Below are 22,557 nucleotides of genomic sequence, written 5' to 3'. Positions count from 1 at the left end.
TCACAGTTGAGTGGAGAGTGGGGTCTGACTTTCACATGAACTCTGGTGCCCCATATTTGACCACATCCCCTGGATGGGGAGGCCTGGCGGCACTCAGAGGAAGGATAGCAGACTACCAAGAAGAGACAGGATACCCTGTGAGCATATACAGGGGGAAGAGGTCCCCCTCAGTCATAGTCATAGGGGAAGGGAGTAAGGGGAAAATGGGAGGGAGGGAGGGAGGGAGGAATGGGAGGATACAAGGGATGAGATAAGAATTGAGATGTAATATGAATAAATTAATAAAATATATTTAAAAAACCAATACAAACAAAAAAAAAATAAGGTGACTACATCTCCGAGGATCTGTGAATGGCCAGGGCTACAGGGTTGTGGAAAGTGCAGGCAGCTTGGAGGCAGAGCTAAAAGGCAGCTACAGCTCAGAAAATCTGATCCATCTTGGGTTTTGGCTACAAAGCAGCAGGAAAGACTGGCACCTAGGATCAACCTACCCAAGCAGAGGGCTTTTGTGATGACCTTGTTCTAGGTCCCAAAACAGCTTATCAGAATTACAGCAGCAATGTGAAAGTGTCAAGACAGAAACCTACTTCTGCTGACTCAGTCCAGAGCCTAAGGTGTAGAGCAAAATCACCTGGAATGGAAACCAGATCACCTGCCTGTTCCACGGAAATCCTCTCTGATCCCCACAGGCAAGGGCATGTGACCTATAATCATTCACCAACTATCTATTATCAACCAGTGAGGGACACCAGAAGCTAACTCCCAACATCAGAGACACCAAAACAACAAGAGGACAGTTAAAAAAAAACCTATCAGAATTACACCAGACTTCTCAGAAGAGATCATGAGAGCTAGAAAGGCCTGTACAGAGGTCCTGCAAACCCTAAGAGAACACAGATGCCAGGCCAGACTACTATACCCAGGGAAACTATCAATAACCATTGATGGGGAAAACAAGATAATCCATGAGAAAAACAAATTCAAACAGTACCTATCTACAAATCCAGATTTTCAGAAGGTACTAGAAGGAAAAACTCCATGCCAAAGGGTCAAATTACAACCAAAACCACATAGGAAATAGATAACTACACCATCGCAAAATCACAAACTCTCGACTGTAACAAACAGCAAAAATGAAGGGACTTAACAGCCACTGGTCTTTAATATCTCTCAACATCTATGGTCTCAATTCTCCAATAAAATGACATGGACTAAGTGAGTGGATGCATAAACATGACCCAACATTCTTCTGCATTCAAGAAATACATCTCACCCACAAGGACAGACATTACCTCAGAGTAAAAGGTTGGGGGAAAATATTCCAATCAAATGGTCACAAGAAGCAAGCTGGTGTAGCCACTCTAATATCTAATAATATAGACTTTCAATCAAAATTAATCAAAAGGGACAAGGAAGGACACTTCATACTCATCAAAGATAAAGTCAACCAAAAAGACATCACAATTTTGAACATCTATGCTACTAATACAAGGGCACCCACATTTGTAAAAGAAGTATTAACAAAGTTTAAACAACTCATTGATCCCCACACATTAATAGTGGGAGACTTCAACACCCCACTTTCACTGAAGGATAGGTCTTTGAAACAGAAACTAAGCTGGGAAATAACTTGATTAATTAACTGCAAATACCTTGACGTATCGAGTGAGGGACTGTGGGTTGAAGAATCACTTAGACAGCGGGTCATCCCTTCTAAGAGACTGCCTTTTAATGAGGAGGGGTCAAGGCCTCTCATACAGTACAGAAGCAGGTGGAAAAATACAAGATGATGTAGATAGGAATACTACTCAGCTGGAAAACACCTTCAAGAAGAACATTGTGATGGTTGGATCGGGCCCATGGGGGGTCTGCTCAAACTATTGCACTAACCAAGGACAATACAATACTAAACACCAAACCCCTCCTCTGATTTACCCAATGGACAGGACATTCTCCACATTTATGTGGAGAGTGGGGGACTGACTTTGACATGAACTCTTGTGCTGCATATTTGACCACCTCCCTTTGGCAGAGAGGCCTGGTGGCACTCAAACAAAGAATAAGCAGGCTACCAAGATGAGACTTGATAGCCTATGACCATATAGTGGGGGAGGAGGTCCCCCTGGGTCATAGACCTAGGGGAGGGAAATAGGGTGAAAGCAGGAGGGAGGGAAGAATGGGAGGATACAAGTGATGGGACAACAATTTAATTATAATCTGAATAAATTAATAAAATTAAAATAAAAAATAAATATAAATTCCTTAGGGAAGAAGAAAAAAAAGGGCCTGGGACTCTTCTTGGAGTACAAGGTTACTTATTCAGTGTACTGTTGTACAGTATTAAGTTAGATTCCAGGGCTTAGGGCTTATGTACCTTTGGAACATAGTTACATACTCTAGGATATAATTAATAATAATAATAATAATAATAATAATAATAATAATAATAATAATAATAATCTCCTTAGGTTTCTTTCAGTACTATTCATTATAAACTTCCTGGGATTATCCTTTAATCTAAGTTCCAGAAAAATTTTCCTCAGAAACCCTAAAATAGAGGGCTCCCTCGAAAATAGTGGGTCATGGCATGGGGCTGCAGGACCAGGCTGGACCTGCTGCTATCCTTGCTGTGAGTGAACCTGGCCAACCTGAAGCTCAACCCTGATTCCAGAAAGTGGGAAATATATTCAAGAGATCAGATAAGAGGTAGGAAATGTGTCAGAGGCCATAAAGGAGAAAGGCAGAGAGGAACCAAGTCTAGGCTGGGCTTTGACGAAGCGCAACTCCATTCTACATCCGAATCCTAAAATATGGATTTAATTAAGGACATAGTTTCAGGCACCAGTGCGTGCCCTTGAGTCTCAGGAGACTGGAGCATCTCATTAATTTAGGGCAAGTTGATCCAACTCAAGCTATTGACTTAACCCACTTGATAAATGGGAGAATTGTGACCAGGCACTTAAAAGGGATTATGGATTCAGGTGGGTGAGGAGAGTGCTGACACTTTTCAGGAGAAACTTAATGTTGAGAAACAGTTGGTTTCAGAATTAGCCATTGCTGCAATGGAAAAAAGTGGCAGGGTTGTTACTACAACCTTCTATGACTGATGTCTAGACATTCTGTGCAAACCTGTTCCATTCTTTCTACGGGGACTACCCATTCTAAAATGAATGTTCCCACTGGAAGCACAGGTGCCCTATTACACAGATGGAAAAAACTGAGTGTACCTGGCCAACCCTGCCAAATTTCCCAAAGCAAGACATGATTTTCCTATGAAGTATGGCTATGCTTTTCCTGATATCACAAAAAAAATGTATTCTTCATAATGCTCAGCACCTGGAAGAATCCAAGTCAGATTTTCTTCAGTCTTGCTCCTGGCTAGGTAATAAAAATGGCAGATAAGAAAATTCTGAAGTCTATAGATGAGAATATCCTGAAGTATTGCTGCTCCTGAACTCTCTTCCAACAAACCAGACTTGTTGACAGTCAGGTGGGCTGAAACATGGCTTCTTATTGTTCCCACATCCTCGGGTTGATACCAGCCTTCACCGTGGTCTGCTTTTTTCTCATTTGAAGTTAAATCTCAGGCAGCAAAAGTTGTACAGATTAACTGAACCATTGAGGGTGTATGTTTGAAAAATTCAAATGATGGTGGTCCTTAGAAAAGTAATTAAAAGATAAATGACAAAAAAAGAAAAAGAATAGCTTAACCATGCAAAAATACACAAGTTATCACTTTCTGGCAGTTCAAGCATACTAGATATTAGTGCACAGCAGATTCAGAGTCACTATTTATGACTGTCAGTTCACTAGATAACAGCATCTTCACATCTACTATTATACACACACACCATTTATATTTATAAATTTATAGATTTTATCCTCTGTTTTTGAGATCAGTACAATATATAAAATATTAATGTATAAAGCATTAATTATATATAGTTAATTAGAATATAAAATAATGTTTTAATGTGTATAATATATACTAAAATATTTATATATTAGGTTTTATGTATTTCTTTTCTCTCACAAACATCTCAAAAATTCCACAATATTTACTAACTATGCACAGACCCTTGTGAAACACAGCATATCTGTAGGACTGTGTTTTGTGACTCTGTGAAAAAATGTAGTCATTTGAATAGCCTATGCTTTATTTCATGTATTTAAATTGAATTAAAAATTTTAATGCCTTTCCTAGGAGTAAAATTAGAATACTAAATCAAAAGAAGTGGGCCAATAAAGGTAACCTGAGTATTTTCAATTATCCAGTCCCATGTATAGAACTTCATAGAACCTGAAAATATAATTAAAATATAAAAAAGAATGCATTCAGAAATTAATTTGCCAATATTGTTTCACATTTGACCATTGGATGGTTCTTCTTTTATTTAAACTTCACACTATCTCTGTTTAAAAAAAAAAAAAATATATATATATATATATATATATATATATATATATATATATATATATATGTTGAGAAGCAATGAGAACATTATGTTTCAAAACTTATGGCTGTAATTACTTCTTCCCTTTTTCCATAACATAATGAATGCCGATGTCGTTCAAACGCTACAACTGTTTTCATTTCCTATATTAAATATAAGTATTGATGTGTATCTTCTTGATTGCAGAGAGATTATTGCACTGAAGGAAATATATTCAGGACTTTGAGTTTCAACTTTCTTTTTTCTAAGGAAGGAGTCTTTGATTATGGCCTTGAAGTCGTTAGTAGTGCTTCAGTTACTTATGCAGAGTAGACATAGGGCTGAGGAGAAATTGGAACCGAGTTTGGAGTTGCCTCGTTTGTTCAGTGCACAGAATCTTGGTTTAGAAGAAGCTTGGCAGTGGGAAAGTAGTGTAATGTTGGAATAAAGGTATTGGCTGTGGAGCCAGGTACATCACGGTTTGTATACAGTTCTACCAAATATTTACATTACGATGTCAGGCTAGTCAGAGAAACTCGCAGGCTCATCTGTAAAGAACAGCAAGAGACAACTCTTATTTCATACACATGTGTGTATTAAATTTACTGATGATGAGCATACAAATAGAAGCCTGGGATAGTTTACTGGGATGTGGGGACAATATAGTTGGCTTTCTGGTTCAAAGCTGCAGACTCACTAAGTACCATATAATGGAAGAGCATGTCTGAAGGGCTTCTACTTACTTCACATTCACTGTAGTTGCATTCAGAAGAAATCACGAATGATGGCTTCATTAATAAATGAAAAAAATAGATAGTTTAGCATAGAGACTATATATGTACATATATAATATATATATTTTATATTAAGTCATAATTTATTATAATTTATTCACACATTACATCCAGGTTGTCATCTGCTCACTCTTGTCTTCCTATTCCTACCCTCCTTCACTCTTCTGCCCTATTCTCCTTCTTTAGACCTCTGACAATGGCACTCTCCCACCCCACTGTCTAGCCACAGCCTATCATGCCTGATTAACACAGCTTTCAGCCACTTCCTCTGTGTGCCCACAAGGCCAACATGAACAGGGCCAGTGGTCAAACTGTGGGCTCCCGATTGCATGTTCGAGGCTTACAAGCAGATCTGCTCCTTCCCCACTCTTGGAGAATCAACTGTCTATCAGCTACAACTGAACAGGGGATCTAGGTTCTCTGCATGCACTGTTCTTAGTTGGTGCATCAGTTTGTGCAGACCTCCTATGTCCAGATCTGAAGGCCTTTGTGGTCTTCCTCTGGAGCTCCTGACCCTTCTCATACCTACATCTCCCCACTCCTCCCTACAAATCTCAATATCTGCCCAGAGTCTGTCTGTGGAGTCTCTCAAAGGGCACCTATGTTGGACTAATATCCATCGATAAGTGAATATATACCGTGCATGTCTTTCTGGGTCTGGATTACTTCACTCAGAATGATCATTTCTACTTCCATCCATTTGCATGCAAATTTCAAGATTTCCTGGTTTTCAATAGCTTAATAGTATTCCACTGTGTAAACTCACCACAGTTTCTTTATCCATTCTTCAGTTGAGGGGCATCTAGGTTGTTTCCAGATTCTGGCTATTATGAATAAAGATGCTATGAACATAGTTGAGTGTATGTCCTTGTTGAATGGAGGCCGGGAGTAGTATAGCTGGGTCTTGAGGTAGCCATATTCCCAAGGATTTGAGAAAACACCAGATTGATTTCCAAAGTGGTTGTATAAGTCTACACTCCCACCAGCAATGAAGAAGTGTTCCCCTTTCTTCACATGCACACCAGCATGTGCTGGCACTTGAGTTTTTGTTCTTAGCCATTCTGATAAGTCTAAGGATCTTAGAGTCATTTTTATTTCCATTTCCCTGATGACCAAGGACATTGGGCATTTCTTTACATTCTTCTCAGCCATTGGATATTCCTCTGTTGAAAATTCTCTGTTTAACTCTGTAGCCCTTTTTTAATTGGGTTATTTGGTTGAGTTCGTTACATATTTTGGATATTAGACCTTTTTTGGATGTAGGGTTGGTACCGATCCTTTCTTAGTCTGTAGGCTGATGTTTTGTTCTGTTGACAGTATCCTTTGCCTTACAGAAGCTTTTCAGTTTCTTGAGGTCACATTCATTAATTGTTGATATTAGAACCTATTAGTGTCATGTTCAGGAAATTGCCTCCTGTGTTAATGAGTTCAAGGCTGTTCCCCACTTTTCTTTCTAATAGATTTAGTGTATCTGGCTTTATGTTGAAGTGTTTAATCCACTTGTACTTCAGTTTTGTACAGGATGATAAATATGAATCTATTTGCATTTTTTACATGTAGACATACAGTTAGGCCAGCACAATTTGTTGAAGATGCTGTCCTCTTTTCCACTGTATGATTTTGGCTTCTTTGTCAAAAATCAAGTGTCCATAATTGTGTGGATTTATTTCCTTGTCTTTGATATAATTTTATTGATCAACTAGCCTAGTTCTATGTAAGTACCATGCTTTTTAAAAATTACTGTTGCTCTATAGTACAGCTTGAAACCAGGGATGGAGTTTCCTCCAGAAGATCTATTATTATAAAGATTGTTTTAGCTAGCCTGGGCTTGTTGTTTTTGCAAAGCAAGTTATGAATTGATAGTTCAATGTCTGATAAAATAATGTAGGTATTTTGACAGGCATAGCATTGAATCTGTAGATTGCTTTTGGTAAGATGGCTATTTTTAGTATGTTGATTCTTCCAATCAACAATCAAGGGAGATATTTCCAACTTCTGATATCTTCTTCAAATTCTTTCTTCAGAAACTTGAGTCTTCAGAGACTTACATCTTTTACTTGCTTGTTTAGAGTTATACCAAGATACTTAATATTATTTGAGGCTTTTGTGAAGGGTGTAATTTCTATAATTCTTTCTCATCCTGTTTTGAATTTCAATAAGAATGCTACTGACTTTTTAAAGTTGATTTTTTATACAGCCACTTTGCTGAAAGTAGTTATCAGCTGTAATACATCTTTGGTAGAAAGTTTGGAGTTATTAATGTATACTATCATGTCATCCATGAGTAGTGATACTTTGACTTCTTGATATCTTTCTTTAAACATACAATCTATTAATTTTATTTTTCTTTTAAGTATGTGTGTTTCTGTGTGGATGTAAGAACATGCATTGCTTTTGTGAGTTTAGACATTAGAAAACAACCTGGGGAATTGACTCCTCATTGTTCATCTATGAGTATCCTAGACTAAGTGTTCTGTGAATATTTGAGGCTTCTCCTATCTCTGGCTTCCATCTCACCATAGGAATTCTGGTATTATAAATGGGCACTAAACCATTATAGCGTATTAATCACTTGTTTTTCCATTATATACTGAATGAAAAAATGTTCTTTATGTCTAATATTTTATTGCACCTCCATTTCATCCCCACAAATATATCAGTATATTCCACTCCAAAGCATGCAGGAAAGATGATTTGTTCCATGCAACTACCCCTCAAATATCATGATATATATGGAATTGTTTTCAAATATTAAGAGTTATATATTTTAAAAGCAAAATTACATGCAGGATTCATTGTGAAAAAGTATGTGTCTGTACATCTAAGGTTTAGAACTATCACTCTTTGTTACAAAAAAGAGTTAATTTTGTTCAGTGATGATGGTCAAACACATATTTAGTTGAGTTCTCATTTACTTCTTGAAAGATGTTTTTATGCCTTTTGTTTATTAGATGTTCCTGAATTTCCTGATGGGGAAAGGACAATCATGTTAACATTGAATTTTGATCATCATTCTTAGTCTGAGACATTCAATGAGTTTTACAAAGATCCTGACTAGTTTTAGTCACTTTAATGAGAAAATTGTCCCAGGTTTAAAAATCTAACAGACTAGGGAATTATTGCAGAATTTGTGTAATAAATTGGTGCATATAGAGAGAAAACAATTCATGAATAGACCACAATGAAATGGATAAGTAATGCAAGATGAAGAAAATATCATAAATAAAAGCATAGAGAAAATTAGAATATAGAGTTGGAGAACATGTTGCTAGAGCAGAAACAAGCAATACAAAATAGTATGAGTGAGTTTTTCAGAACAAAAGAATGATTTAGAGACTAAAGGAGGACATGTAGGACTTGGTTTTATAATGGAGTGAGTATATATTATCTTTAGCTTTGACATATGCACATCATGGAGTGAAAGTTAAATGTAACTGTACTATGGCAGTGGGTAGGAACTTTTAGAGAAAAGTCTAAATTTCTCTTATAGTTCTATCAAACAGATGATGACATAAATTAGAATAAGGATAGGATTTGATAAATGTTATTACTTTTACAACATTCAAATATTGGCATTCAAAGTAAAGAGTGAGGAAAACATACATGGTGATATGCTGGAACACAATGAATATATACACACATACACAAATGTGTACACACACTCAGACACACACACACACACACACACACACACACACACACACACACACACACCTGCGCACGTGTTAGTATTTCAGGAAGCTTTTGTAGCCAAGCAAAAATGATGAAATGCAAGCCAGTGACAGAAGAAAATATAATTAGCTTAGATGGTATCAATCTGAACTGATAAGCAAACAAATCTACCTCGTAGTCTGTGAAAAATGAAACATGAGGGTTAGTCTATCAACAAATAACACATAACTCAAAAATGAGAAGAAAACCAATCAGAGGCGTAGAATAATATGTACATACAGAATAAGGTTAGTCATTTCTTGGATTCAATCTGAAGAAATAAAATAATAATGCTAAATATTAAGTAATTAGAGAATGCTAAGAGAAACTGAAGTTCTCTCTAGATTCTGGAAAGATCCTTAGGTCATTATTCATTTTTGAAACTTTCTTGATAGGTTCTCCAGGTTCCATTCAATATGAATTTTATCATTCTTTATCCTTCTCAAGAATTAATCTATAAAAGACTTATTCAAATTAGCAATATATTCTAAATAATGATAATTTACTTCTATTTATCACCTACAGTGAAAAAACAGTATTAAACATGCATCATACGCAGTGACTGTAAATGTAGTTGAAATTTTTACAATTTTCTTTTCAGTCTTTTCTTTATTTTATGTTATGTTCTGAAAATACTTGTTTATTCATCATGATTGTTATTTTCAATGTAACTGTTATATTCAGATGAATAGGAAACTATGGTGCTGTCTTAATATTTGAAAAAATGGTCTTTCATATTCTCAAATGTTATTCGTTAAATATTGTAGTAATAAAGATTTTGTCATACACTTAAAGAATACTACCTTACCAACACTATATGCTAAATAACCACTTACAATTATAAGTTTTAAAATATATTTTATTAATTTATTCATTTTACATGTCAATTGTTATCCCATCCCTTGTATCCTCCAATTCCTCCCTCTCTCTCTCTCTCATTTTTCCCTTAATCCCCTCCCCTATGACTGTGACTGATGGGGACCTCCTCCCCCTGTATATGCTCATAGGTTATCAAGTCTCTTCTTGGTAGCCTGGTATCCTTCCTCTGAGTGCCACCAGGCCTCTGCATCCAGGGGACATGGTCAAATGGGGGAAAATAAAATTATAAATTTATTAGGTGTGGTGGTGTACCCCTTCAGTCCTGGGCTTCTAGAAGCAGAGAGAGGTTAATCTCTGAATGTGATGCCAGCTTTGTCCACTATTACAGGACAGCAAAGGCTCCATAGAGATACTCTGTCTCAAATGAATAGTTGGATGGATGGATGGATAGATGGAAGTTAGGTAGATAGATTGATTGATGATTGATACATAGATAGATGTAGATATAGATATAGATAAATAGAGAAAGCAACATAAAACAACTATGTGAATGAAGAGGGCCTTCCCTAGTGCTGGAATTATAGGCATGCACCATTGAACCCAGCTGAATATTGGGTCCTATATAATATTTAGAATATTTAGTATTGTCAGGAACTCAGGCAGGGCAGGAACCTGGGCACTGCAGCTAAAACAGAGGCAATGGAAGCCATACTGGCTTGCTCCGCATGGCTTGCTCAGCCTGATTTCTTATAGAATCTAGGACTATCTGCTCAGGTCGGTGGCCCCACTTACAATTCCTTATAGCTGTGTCTTTTTTTTTAATACTTTGATTTTTTTACACATGTATAAAACAGACTACATACAGCAGGGAGAACCATGTGACAATCATGAGAATAATGAGTTGTATATATGTTACATTCATAGTGACATGGCCATCTGCATTCGTCTCACTTAAAGTAAGTGTTTTTCCTGTCTTGTTGGGTCTAGATTTCCAAAAGAGATTCAATATCTATCTTATCTTAACTCTAATAGCTTAACTTCTTTATCTTGATCTAAAATGATCTTGTCCCCTTACCAGTTAAACTTGGTTATAGAACTATATTATCTTGTCTTCAACGCCCCTCAGAGACTTGAATAGGAATAAAACTTAAATTCCTGAGTGAATCAGCAGTGTGGGTTAGCAGTTTCCAAAATGTACAAATTGACGTAAGACAGTTTACTGCCTGACCAGTGCCCCAATTCACTTTATAACGTTGGAGCCTCATCTTCAGCTTTCTGGCCTAATATTTCTGCCAGACTTGTTCGCAGGGCAGGAACTATTGAGGACTTGCTTACCCTGACTTGACAGAGTGTGGCCGTTGACTCTGCCTGCATCTAAGTTTCCTATTTTTAGGCAGCTTCTGTTAGTGGCGAAACAAGGACATTTTGCCCAGTGGTTATTTTGCCACCTTTGAAGCCATGTCCATCAGGAGGCTCTTTGATGCTCATCATCTTCTATGAGGTTGGCTGGGTGTTGTCAGGAGTTAACTTGTCTTGTTGTCAAAGAAATTTAGGATTGTAAGAACAACTTTAAATGCCATATTCTGTGTGTCTCTGAGGCTTTTGATGACCTTATTCAACTATTTTACCTCATATATCGATAGAGTCATATCTATCTGTTAAACTTAGGATATATATTCTTGTGTTAAAATCTGCCAGTTATTTGACATGCCATGTTTTGTATCAATATATTAAATTCTATTGCAATGACTTAGACGTAACCTTCATTATAAGTAGCAATTAAGGCCTTGAGTTAAGGAGAAGGTTCAATCATCTAGCTTTTGTTCTATCTCCCTCTATCTTCCTAAATCTCCCTTTCTTTCTTTTCAGCTCCCATCTCCTTGCCTACATATGCAGGATAAAGGGAAAGAGAGATGTTCCTGTGTTTCCCCTCATTTTTTCTCTGTATGAGACCAATAATGACTTCTGACCACCTCCCGATGAGAATAAGCATTTGTAGATCAGGCAAACATAAAGCAACCTGTACAATTGTACCCCCTCCCTTTGAGGGAATGGAGTATTGTTCTCTTAAGTTTTCTTCAGATTCAATTGGGGCACATAATACTTTGGATTGGGCCCCCCAAAATTGGAGAGAATGTTTAAGCAATCTAGTGATTGCATTTGTGGTTCAGTTTCTAAATGTTGAGAGATTCCAGGCTTAGTAGGAGATTGCAATGGTGGTCCTAATTGGATCAGAAGTTTTCTACAATGTTGTTCAGGAAGCTGTTCAACCCTGATGAGTAAAAGGGACAGAATCATCCAGGGCTGGAACTAGGAGGATGCAGGATATCAATGTCCATTGTCCATATCTGTGCCTTAATGAAGCATTTTTTAGTTTGGGGTTCCCTCTCTCAGATGACTTTAGCTTGGGTCACATTAACATAAAACTATCCAGCATAAGTGACCACTTGTCTGTTGACAACTAATCACATCACTATTAATCCACACCTCTCCATTTTCACTCATTCTCAAGATCTCACCATAAAAACATAAATAACTTTAAAAGTCACACAGTCTTTACAAATTCACAAGCATCAAAAGTCCAGTCTCTTTAAAATATCTAATCTACTCTGTGTCATCCTGATCTCAACAGGTGGGAGAGCTGTCCATGTCCCTGCAGCACTAAGTTAGCTAGCTGGGGAAGTGCTGTTGAGCTCATCCTTGTGGTGAGGGTGGGGGAAAGCTGGCAGGCTCACCTATAAGAACATTTGCAAGTATGCCTTGTAGATAAAAGGAACACACTACAGCTTCCACAATGAGATGTTTCTTTTTGTTACTTTGTGTTGTTTTCTTTTGGGAAGGACACTGCAAGGACAGAGGGCAGGTACAAAGGGACAGGTATATGAGTGGGATTTGGGTACATATTGTGAAATTTGCAAAGAATCAATAAAAAGTTAAAAATAAATAAAATCCTATGTCCTTTTTAAATGTTTAATGTCTCTCAACTGTGTGCTGTTGTAAAAATCAAAATTAAATTATGGAGTTTCTGGCTTCAAGAGGGAATAGTGATGGCATGGTCATAATCAGGTCAAAGGAAAAAAAAACTGTATATAACGCAGTGGTCAATTTCTGGGATCAACTCACTGTTTTCTGGGCTCCTCCGAAGGGTTTGTGTCATTTCTCCAGCTCTGCCATCTGCAGCACCCACAGTTTGTCTTCTAAGCTCAAACAGTCTCTACTCCATGCTACTGCTATTCTTGGATTCTTGGTGGTCATCCTTTGGTACTTGCACCATAGTGCTGGGTTTTCTGCTGCAAGTGGGCTGCACTTTTACCAATTGCCTCTCCTAGACTTTCTTCATGGTTCCAAGCCTCTATGTCACTTTATGACACCTTCATTCCTTGGCATTCAACTGCTACTGAGTCTGCCCCTTTATTAATTGCCTGCCCTAGCCTTATACTGAACTACTTTTCATCTGATCTTAATGACCCTTTAATTCATTCAAAACCAGTCCATTTGGGTTACTGTTACACTATCAAGGTCATCTGCCAGCTGAGGTACAATCTTGGCTCCCTAAGGAATATACCTTCTGTATGGGGGTCTCTCATGAAACACTTCCCAGAAGATTTCTCCTCGGTGATGCTAGTTGCCTCTTTAAATATAATTATGATCTATACACATTACATCCCAATTGTTATTCTCTTGTTTGTATCTTCTTATTCCCATTCACCCTCCCTCTTCTGCCCTATTCCTCTCCCCTATACTTCTGACAGAAAAAGACCTACCCCCCCCCATCATCCATCAGGTATCATCTGAATAGCCCTCATCCTCTTTCTATGTACCCACAGGGCCACCCCACCAATGGGAAGTGGTTAAATTGCTGGCACCACAGTTCATGTCAGAGGTAGTCTCTGCTCCCTCCAACTACCATGGAGAATGAGCTGTCCACTGCCTAGATCTGAACAGGGTCTAGGTTAACTGCATGTATTGTCCTTGGTTTGTGCAAACTCTTCTTAATCACCATGATTTATCATCTCCAGCTGACCAGCATCAAGTATTCTAGCAAAGGTTTCTCTTTAGTAGTACTGGAATCTTCTTCATCACAGCTAAGTCTTCACTCCCAACTAACCAGAACCACAGAATCTTAGTTGAAAATAACAAACAGCCGCAACAAAATTTTAAACTTCCCTAAGACACTTTACAAATCAGGCCTATATCTTCTGCATTGCCTTCAACATTCCTATTTTCTGAGCTCCCACAAAACATCCCACTGAGTTCTCAACACTCAATGGATTTTCTAAAATTTCCAAACTTTTTCCACAATCCATCAAAAAATAACATAGTCAGAAATGTCACAGAAATACCCCACTATTGTGCCACCAACATGTCTTAGTTAGTGTAATGAAACACTAAGGCCAAGTGAAACTTGGGAGAAAGAGATTTATTTTGCACACAGTTCTATAAAACAAAGTGTGGTAGCAGGAATCTGGAGGCAGAAGTTGATTCAGAGGTCATGGACAGATGCTGCTTATTGGCTGTTCAGTTTGCTTCCTTATAGAACTCAGTACCACCAGCTCAGGAATGGCACCACTCACAATGGATTGGGCCCTCCCCTGTCAGCCACTAAATAAGAAAATTCTCTACAGTCTTAAGTGCTGCTGATTATCTGGAGGCATTCTCTTAATTCCCCCACTCAGATGACTTTAGCTTGTGTCAAGTTGATATGAAATTTTTTAGCACAATTAATCTTCAAGTTCCTAAATCAGGATTATATTTATACTGTAAATAAAACCATTTTAAGGGTGTTAGTAGTATATTGACACCTCTCAAACATTGATAAATATAAACAATATTAATATATATCTGTCCGAGACTTTAAAATACATGTAATTATCTTAAATTTATTTATTAAATTATTTTGCACATGGTATAAAGAGGAATTTTGCACATGGAGGAATTTTATAACATGAACAAGTACTGAAATTGAACATGAGCATTTTTTAATCCCTAATGTTCATAGTGAATTAGGCTGTTATTGCCTAATACAATGAAATATTTCAAGGTATCAAGCTAGACTGGAAGTAAAAACTGAATTATTTTTATTTCAGTCCATTAATTTGAACACTAAGTCTTTGATACTATGCTTTATCATTTTTGAGGCAGCCCACAATGCCATGTGTGACTTTAACCTATAGCTTATTTTTTTGAGATGACATCATTTTATTTAAAATACCATGTCATATCTACTTTCCCTATGCTTTTTTAGATAGTCATATTAATAAAAATATTGTAGACTTCCAACCATAAATACACAACATATAAAAATAGAAAAGAAAATTTCAATATGGATTTTTTTGTAGTCTGATATCCCCTTTATGTTTGTAAATATAAACTAAAAGTAGGATAAATATGAGAGAAATATAAAAAGTTATGTGGTTATCTCTTTTGGTAAGGACACACTATTTTATGAGTACATATAATGTTAAAAGTAATAGAATTCTACTCATTTTCATTTATAAACATTCTGGGATGGATAATTAGATCAGTCAGAGGGAGCTCAGAATCAACAGTAACCACAAAGCAATTTATAGTTTTTTTTAAAAAAGTAAGTCTGAAAAGTACATTCAAAACATAATCAATGAAGAATTCCACTTTTGTCTATCACAGGGTCCAAGTTTTCTCTCTGAGGCCATTTTCCCTAAACATGGGACAAAAATTGAAGAAGTGGATCCGTCTTTCAACCTTCATGAAGCCATTGCTAAGGTAGGAAAGCCTCTCTGACCTTACAAGTGGGAAGAGAAAATGTTTTATTTGTAGTTGTTTGTTTATTTGTCTTCAGTAGGTGGAAGAGAACAGAATAATCAGCCAAGAGAGTGCTTTTCTAAGTAGTAAAAGTGATAACAGAATTTTTGGTAAAGAGATATAAAATTGTTCTAAATACGGCTTGTGACTCAGGATTTATGAAAAATAAATCCTCAGTAAAATGACTAGTTTTTGCTCTTATTGTGAAATTAAGATTGTTTTTTATTTCAAATAGATGGGCACTTCAGATGATTAGTAAACATATAAAATAAAAGTCTTATCACTTATCTGTCCAAAGCATTGTTTTAATATGTTTATTTGTTGACCTGTTAATTATTTAGTTTGTTTGCATATGTGTATGTGACACATGGGAATGCATATGTATCATCATGTGCCCATGGAGAGTAAGTGATAACTTTCAGAATTCACTTGGTGCTCGCCTTCTACCTTCTGGGTCCAGGGGATGAACTCAGGCTGTCAGGCTTGGCAATAGACACCTTTACTTCTTTAGGCACTTTACTGGTCCTGTTTTATTATACACTTTAGCTTTAGCAAAAGAAGGGCTTGCTTTATTAGGTAAAGGACTGCATCTCTAATAAGGCACATTTCTACAGGGTATTTTTAGTCATAACTTTATTATTTGAAGAAAACTAATTTTTCCTGTATGGAGAAAATAAATTTATTGTTCCTTTTATCAGATTGCATCCTCGGAACTTTTACATTTACAGATTATTTGTCTAACTTGTCAAAGCCCGTGTCTTCAGGATAGAATTTGCAGAGTATATTGATATTTCCATACCATTAAAATAATCCATATTTATATATGCTTACTAGAATTATTTAATCATCCTTAAATCTTAGTAGAATGTGACAGGCTGTTTTTCTCTGTAAAAAGAGGAAGTGTGTTAAAATGAACTAACCTCAACATGTGGTCATTGACTAATATCAGAATCCAAAACCTGTCTATATATAAATTATATATATAATATATATATATATATAATATATATATATATATAATTATATATATATATAAATTATCTGTCTATAATATTTAACAACTACATAAATTTAGTTTTTGAACTTTTAAAAAGAATGAGCTTTGATTTACAATCTATGTAAAATTCTGCAAAGTACTATCATACTATTATTATTATTATTAATATTATTAATATTATTATTATTATTATTTAGATAGAACTAAAGAAAAGTTACCACCAAAGTCTTCCTTCAGAATTAAAATATTAGACATAGTTCTATCTAATACCTACAGGTTATATACACCTTACATACACACACACACACACACACACACTGTGTGAGTCTACAATTGAAGATTAAGAACTTTTAATGAATATTTAGATATATTTGCATATACATGTCTGCATGATAAAAACTTAAAAATCTGGCTACTTAGGCTACATTTGTAATTTTTGATCCTGACTGTGGGGTCTGCTCGGTGTTAGAATCCACAGACACTGGTGATTTTGCAGTCTCAAGCATCTTCCTTGCCCCAGGGAGTTCAAGAGCTGCCAGCCAGTCGGGCATGTGGCGATCGTGAGGGTGCATAGTGACTGCTTAGGAACCCAGGTGCTCTCTCTGTGACTTTTCTGGGAGAAGTGGGATCAGATCTACTTGTGATCCCGACGGTGGGGTCTGCTCGGTCCTAGAGCCCACAGACGTTAGTGATTTTGCAGCCCCCAGCTAGCACAAGCCCAGCAGCCAGGAGTTTGGCACTAGCTTTTGGACACTGTGCGCCTGCTCATTTCTGTGGAGACCAGGGACTTTGTGGTTTTGCAGGGTGGATAGAGGCAGGACCCAACCATGCTGCACAAAATTTGGACCCCTGTCATCTAAGTTGGTGTTTTGTGGTTCTCAGATTGGTCATTAGGTTATTGAATAGTCACTGCTGTCTTGCTGATCAAACAAGGTGTGTGTTAGGCTCCATCATCTTTGATCCTCTAAATTTGTTATTTTTAAAAAAGAATTATAGGATTATAAAATAATGGAATCATTTTTTATTTTTATTGCTATCTGCTGATTAGTAAAATTAAGGATTTTTTGCAAAAAGCTGCTTGAGATTGTATTGACATCACATATATGAGTTAAAAGTATAGGTGATGATGAAATTTCCAGACACAGAAAATCCTAGCCCTTATTTTAGATCATGAGTGAAGTGATTCTCCGTAGCTGAAAATTTTGCTACACATAAGTACTAGAGCTGTTCTGAGAATTTTGGGAAGAGATGGGTGAGCAAAGAAGTGACCATACACACAGTCTGACTATTTACAGATGCTCAGTACTATATGTGATACTTAGGTGAGAGATTGTAGGAAACTATACACTTTCTTTCCTTTGTGTCCTACATGTGTTTCCAATTATATTTGGTGTTAAATATGTATTTAATTACATCCTTAAAGGAATATTGGAAAATATTTAATATCATTTGACTTGATTTTAACATTAGTTTTTTATAATCATAATCAGCAACAAAAACACTTACTAAATGTAGATGAGTTAACTGTAATATATAGCTTGGAAATGCAGATCATTCATTTTTTTCCAGGATATCTAGAAAATGTTAATATTTTACAATTGAATTTTATTTCATTGTTTAACCAGAAAGCAAAAGATTCATGATATTAATTCTCTATGAATCTGAGTTAAATTATTAACTTAGTATTTTATCAACTAATTTGACATTCTTAACTTTAAAATATGAAGAGCTGGTGTCTTCAAAAAAGATTATTTATCTGTATTTTCTGAACTGCAATTATATGAGAAAGCCCAACAAATAGGGTCTTTTTATTATCTGTCTCCATATCTTGTTAGGATTTACAGCTTATAAACAATGAAAAATTAAGCTAATTAAATAAATGCTGGTAATATGTTCAATATATAAAAATTGAGTATAAATTTTAACATGTGAAGAATTGGGTGTCAGAATATTCTATCAGTAAGTGGTTTGATCACAATTTGTCATTGACTACAATTCCACATAGCAGCGTGTCATAGTAAAAATAACACTCATCTGAATTAAGAAACTGAAATATGTACATATTATTTACTATCTATGGCAAAATGCTACTGAGACACAAGAGATGCTATATAAATTGAAAACATGATTAGTATTAGTTTAAAATATTGTTGTTTAACATGAATAATCAATGATGAAATATTAGCCAATATTGAAATATTTTTGAGATTCTGCATGTAACTGCAATATTTAAGGTTCATGTCTTAAATCCTTCCATTCAGAGTTGATTTCACATCATACTGACACATGAGACAATGATGTGTTAATGCCTGCAAAACAATCAAGTACCCTCAACAAATATTTTCATTTTAGACCTTTGAGAAAGAACACAAGTGTATCTTTTTATATCACTTTTATATCAGAATAATTTTTTTACATTCTTAAATGTTAACTATTTATGATTGGTGATTTTATGTATTGAACCGATATTTCAAAATAAAGGAGCTATCTTCATATATGTTATTTGAATTGAGTCCTTGAAAGCAGGTCTTCAATTCTGTCCTCTAAGATTTATTTTTCTTCATGTTTGAGTCTTTCTTGGCATTTTTATTTTTTATATAAAGTACAGGACCTAAGAAAGCAATGAATGAGACTCAGCATTGATGCCAAGAGGTGTAATCCATCATGGCTTCAGCTGTCAGGTGCTGCTGTGTGAAGCTGCTGCATGGGTGGTGAAGAGGCTCTTCTTACTCCTTCTATTACAGTTGCCTTACAAATAGCTTCTTAGTTTCTTAATAATCATAAAGGCTACAGTAATTCCTTCAAAGACTAAAGCACAAATAGATGCTAGTATAAATCCTAGCTGCTTACACCTTTAGTAAGTACATTTAAAAAAACCATCATATATTTATATTTTAAATAAGCATATTTCGCTTACACTCAGGAGTTTCTTGTTGGTGTTCTTGTTGTGTTTCTAAATCTTCAAACAATTATCTCTCAAATTGCTATTAACCTCCTAGGCATTTCTGTTATTTGACAATAAGCCAAGCATGTGATAAACCACATGAATCACAAAATCAATGAATGCATACAAGTTGGTTCAAAGCGATATATCTGTAAGTCATTTTAATGTCACATGCAAAATAAAATAGTTATGTGGGCAATGTGTAGTAGGAACAAAAGCAGAGGAGTCAAGACTCAGCTTGAACTGGCTTATGCTTTGCACAGAAAAGCATTGAAGGAAAACAACAGACCAGGACATATGAAGAATAATACACCTGGGAAAGAACATCTAAAGAATTTAAAGCATTTCACCCTTTAGTATCCATGAGATTTCTTGAACGGATTTAAAATTAGGTCTTGGTGAAAATGTGTGAAAAGCAATGATATGTGTTTGTTTAAAAATACCAAATTTGAGACACTGTTTTAAAAATTAAGTCGCGGGACACAAGACATGAACCAAGTAGAGGGTATTCGATCAGTTCTGGTTTTTTAAAAAAGATTTATTTATTTATTATTATGTATACAGTTCTCTGTCTGCATGTACACCTGCACCCCAGAAGAAGCCATTAGATCAAATTATAGATGGCTGTTAAGCCACCACCTGGTTTCTGGGAATTTAAATTAGGACCTCTGGAAGAGCAGTCAGTGCTCTTAACCTCTAGCCATCTCTCCAGCTCCTAACCAGTTTTGTCTTAAGCAGCGTGATACTAATAAACAAATTAGCAAAATTCCTTATGTGGTGCTACAAAACAACCATATAATTTCTGCTTGTGACCTTACTCAGGAATATCAAAACTTGGTCTTTCATTGTTTCAACAGAATATTTAGAAAAACTATTATTTAAAAAATAGCTTTGTAATACATTTCCCTTTCTTTCTTCCCTGTAACTCTTCCCATTCTCCTGTAATGGTATCATTGATTTCAATTCATAGCCAGTTTTTCTTTGATTACCATTGTTTTGTTTTTGGTTTTGGTGTTGTTGGTGGTGTTGGTGTTGTTGGTGGTGTGTGTGTATGTATGTGCATGTGTGTGTTGTGTTTCAGTACACAAATATATAAATGCAACCCCCTGAATAATTTTTGTTGTTTTTGTACATACAGTTTCAGTGCTGACCACTCCATACAGTACAACCAATAAAGGGGAGCATCCCTGAAGGAGACTAAGTCTCCTCCCATCACTCATTAGCTGCTAGGGAGTGGGACCCCACAATGTTTTTTCATTTCCACTTTAATATAGTCATTGATATTGCACTGCCTGGTCCTGTTACAACTATTTGTAGGAGAGACTGTTTCCCTATAGCCATCCTGGTATTCTGGCTCTTATAATCTTTCAGTCTACTCCTATGTGATCTTCTCTGAGCTATAGAAGCAGAAGCTGAGAGCTAGATGTACCTACTGTGGCTGGGCTTCCCTCGTTCCTTGATTTCTGCGTGATTTTCAGTTGTGGTTTTCAATGCTGTTCTCTCTTTTCTGTAAACAAATTCTTTTATGAAAACATAGTAGTTAAATAGAATTATGCGGGTCTATCAAAGGCACGGTAGTAGATTATTTTTTCATATCTATGACCTACTAGCCCCTGGAAATTGACTAGGATTTTGGTACTGATAATGATTTTCCTCCAGTGGAGTAGACCCTAAGTCCAAATAGACAGCTATTGGTTATAACTGACATGTGAATGCCACTTATTGCACCATTGTGCATATCATGTGGTACTCTTCATTGTCATGGTTTATAGGTGTTGCATCTGAGTAAGACTATTTAACTGCTTCTCTTCCTTAGCAGCATGTATAATACCTTCTGGTACTAGAGAGGTTAGAGGCAATAAAAAGCCTTTAGGTGAAATCTAGCTCAAAAGATCCTAGTCTTATGTACTGTATACAGAGTGTCTTCAACCATATGGACTCATTTTTGACTGCTGAGAAGTAAAACAAAGGGTACAGTGATACTATTTTTGGAGTGATTTGACTACCCTAACCATTCAAAATTTGCTTTGCCTAGGGAGTTTATTAGTTTCTAGTGTTCATGGGGAGTGAGTATTGCCAACCCTAGTGGTTTCATTATTAAATAATATCTACTATTATTAGAGGATGCTTACTAATATTTTTGTACATATAATATTAATATGCAATACCTAATATTATTACAAATAATCTAACATTATTATAAAAGATTACTATAAAATAATCTAACAATATTATAAAATATTATTTTAGAATATCTAATATGATAAGAAGGGAGGTATTTAGATATATTGTTGTTGAAATATACTCTTCTTGAAATTTGTTTTTGTTACCTATAGTAATGTCTAAATATGATCTTTTGTTAAAAATTTGAGGTATCTGGAATATTGTGATATTTTTCTTTACTGTGTATGTGAAAGAAATGGCTTAGTGAGATTACAATTTAGAGTGAGGCAATGTTTGTGTAAAACCTCAAATCAATATTAATGATTCTTATACAATTTGCATTTATAAAATACTATAATATTTTATCTTAATTTATAGATATAACTTTTAACTTAATTTTGAGTAATCTAAAAATACTGGCAATTTCATAAATGATAAAAATTATTTGATTAACTTTGATGTTTTATTCATTTCCATTGTTAGTTGCATATGGCTACCATGTACTATTCTGAATAAATTACCACTATATTGACTAATATCCTAAGAAGTTATTCTAAATACATTATCCCTGAAAGGTAAATCTGCTTGAAGAGATCAAATCTTAACTTTCCTTTTCTTTTGGAGATGGTTTAACTCTATAGTCAAGCCTGGCATATAGCTAGCAACTCTCCTTTCTGAGACTCTAAATTGTGGTCACAGCTGTATGCTATCATGGTTGACCACTTACTTAGTCTTTGCTTGTTATTTTAAATTTCAAAACATGTTTCACTCTGGAAGCTGGTAAGGTTTTCTGGTTTCCGTCTTAAAGCTAACACAAAACCTGACTAAGTTCTGATTTGAATGGGTGAACATCAGCATTATCAAAAAGTGATCTAATACTGATGATGACTTGTTTGGATAAAATATACAAAAGTA

The 22,557-nt window shown here is 35.7% G+C and overlaps 1 protein-coding gene across 6 annotated transcripts in view; it reads left to right on the top strand.

Moving 5' to 3' along the window:
• Positions 1–22,557, top strand: part of NAALADL2 (N-acetylated alpha-linked acidic dipeptidase like 2) — a 1,351,869-nt gene that overhangs the window by 1,175,484 nt on the left and 153,828 nt on the right. For all 6 annotated transcript variants that reach the window (XM_084769006.1, XM_084769005.1, XM_084769007.1 and 3 more), the window contains one exon: positions 15,404–15,499. In XM_084769006.1, coding sequence (XP_084625132.1) covers positions 15,404–15,499 — 96 coding nt within the window. The remainder of the gene's footprint in view (positions 1–15,403; positions 15,500–22,557) is intronic.

This window comes from Acomys minous (genome assembly GCF_964271855.1).
Source record: "Acomys minous genome assembly, chromosome: 19".
NCBI classification, from domain to species: domain Eukaryota; kingdom Metazoa; phylum Chordata; class Mammalia; order Rodentia; family Muridae; genus Acomys; species Acomys minous.
The sequence above is the reverse complement of the archived record's forward strand: the minus strand, read 5'-3'. Positions and strand labels throughout refer to the sequence as shown.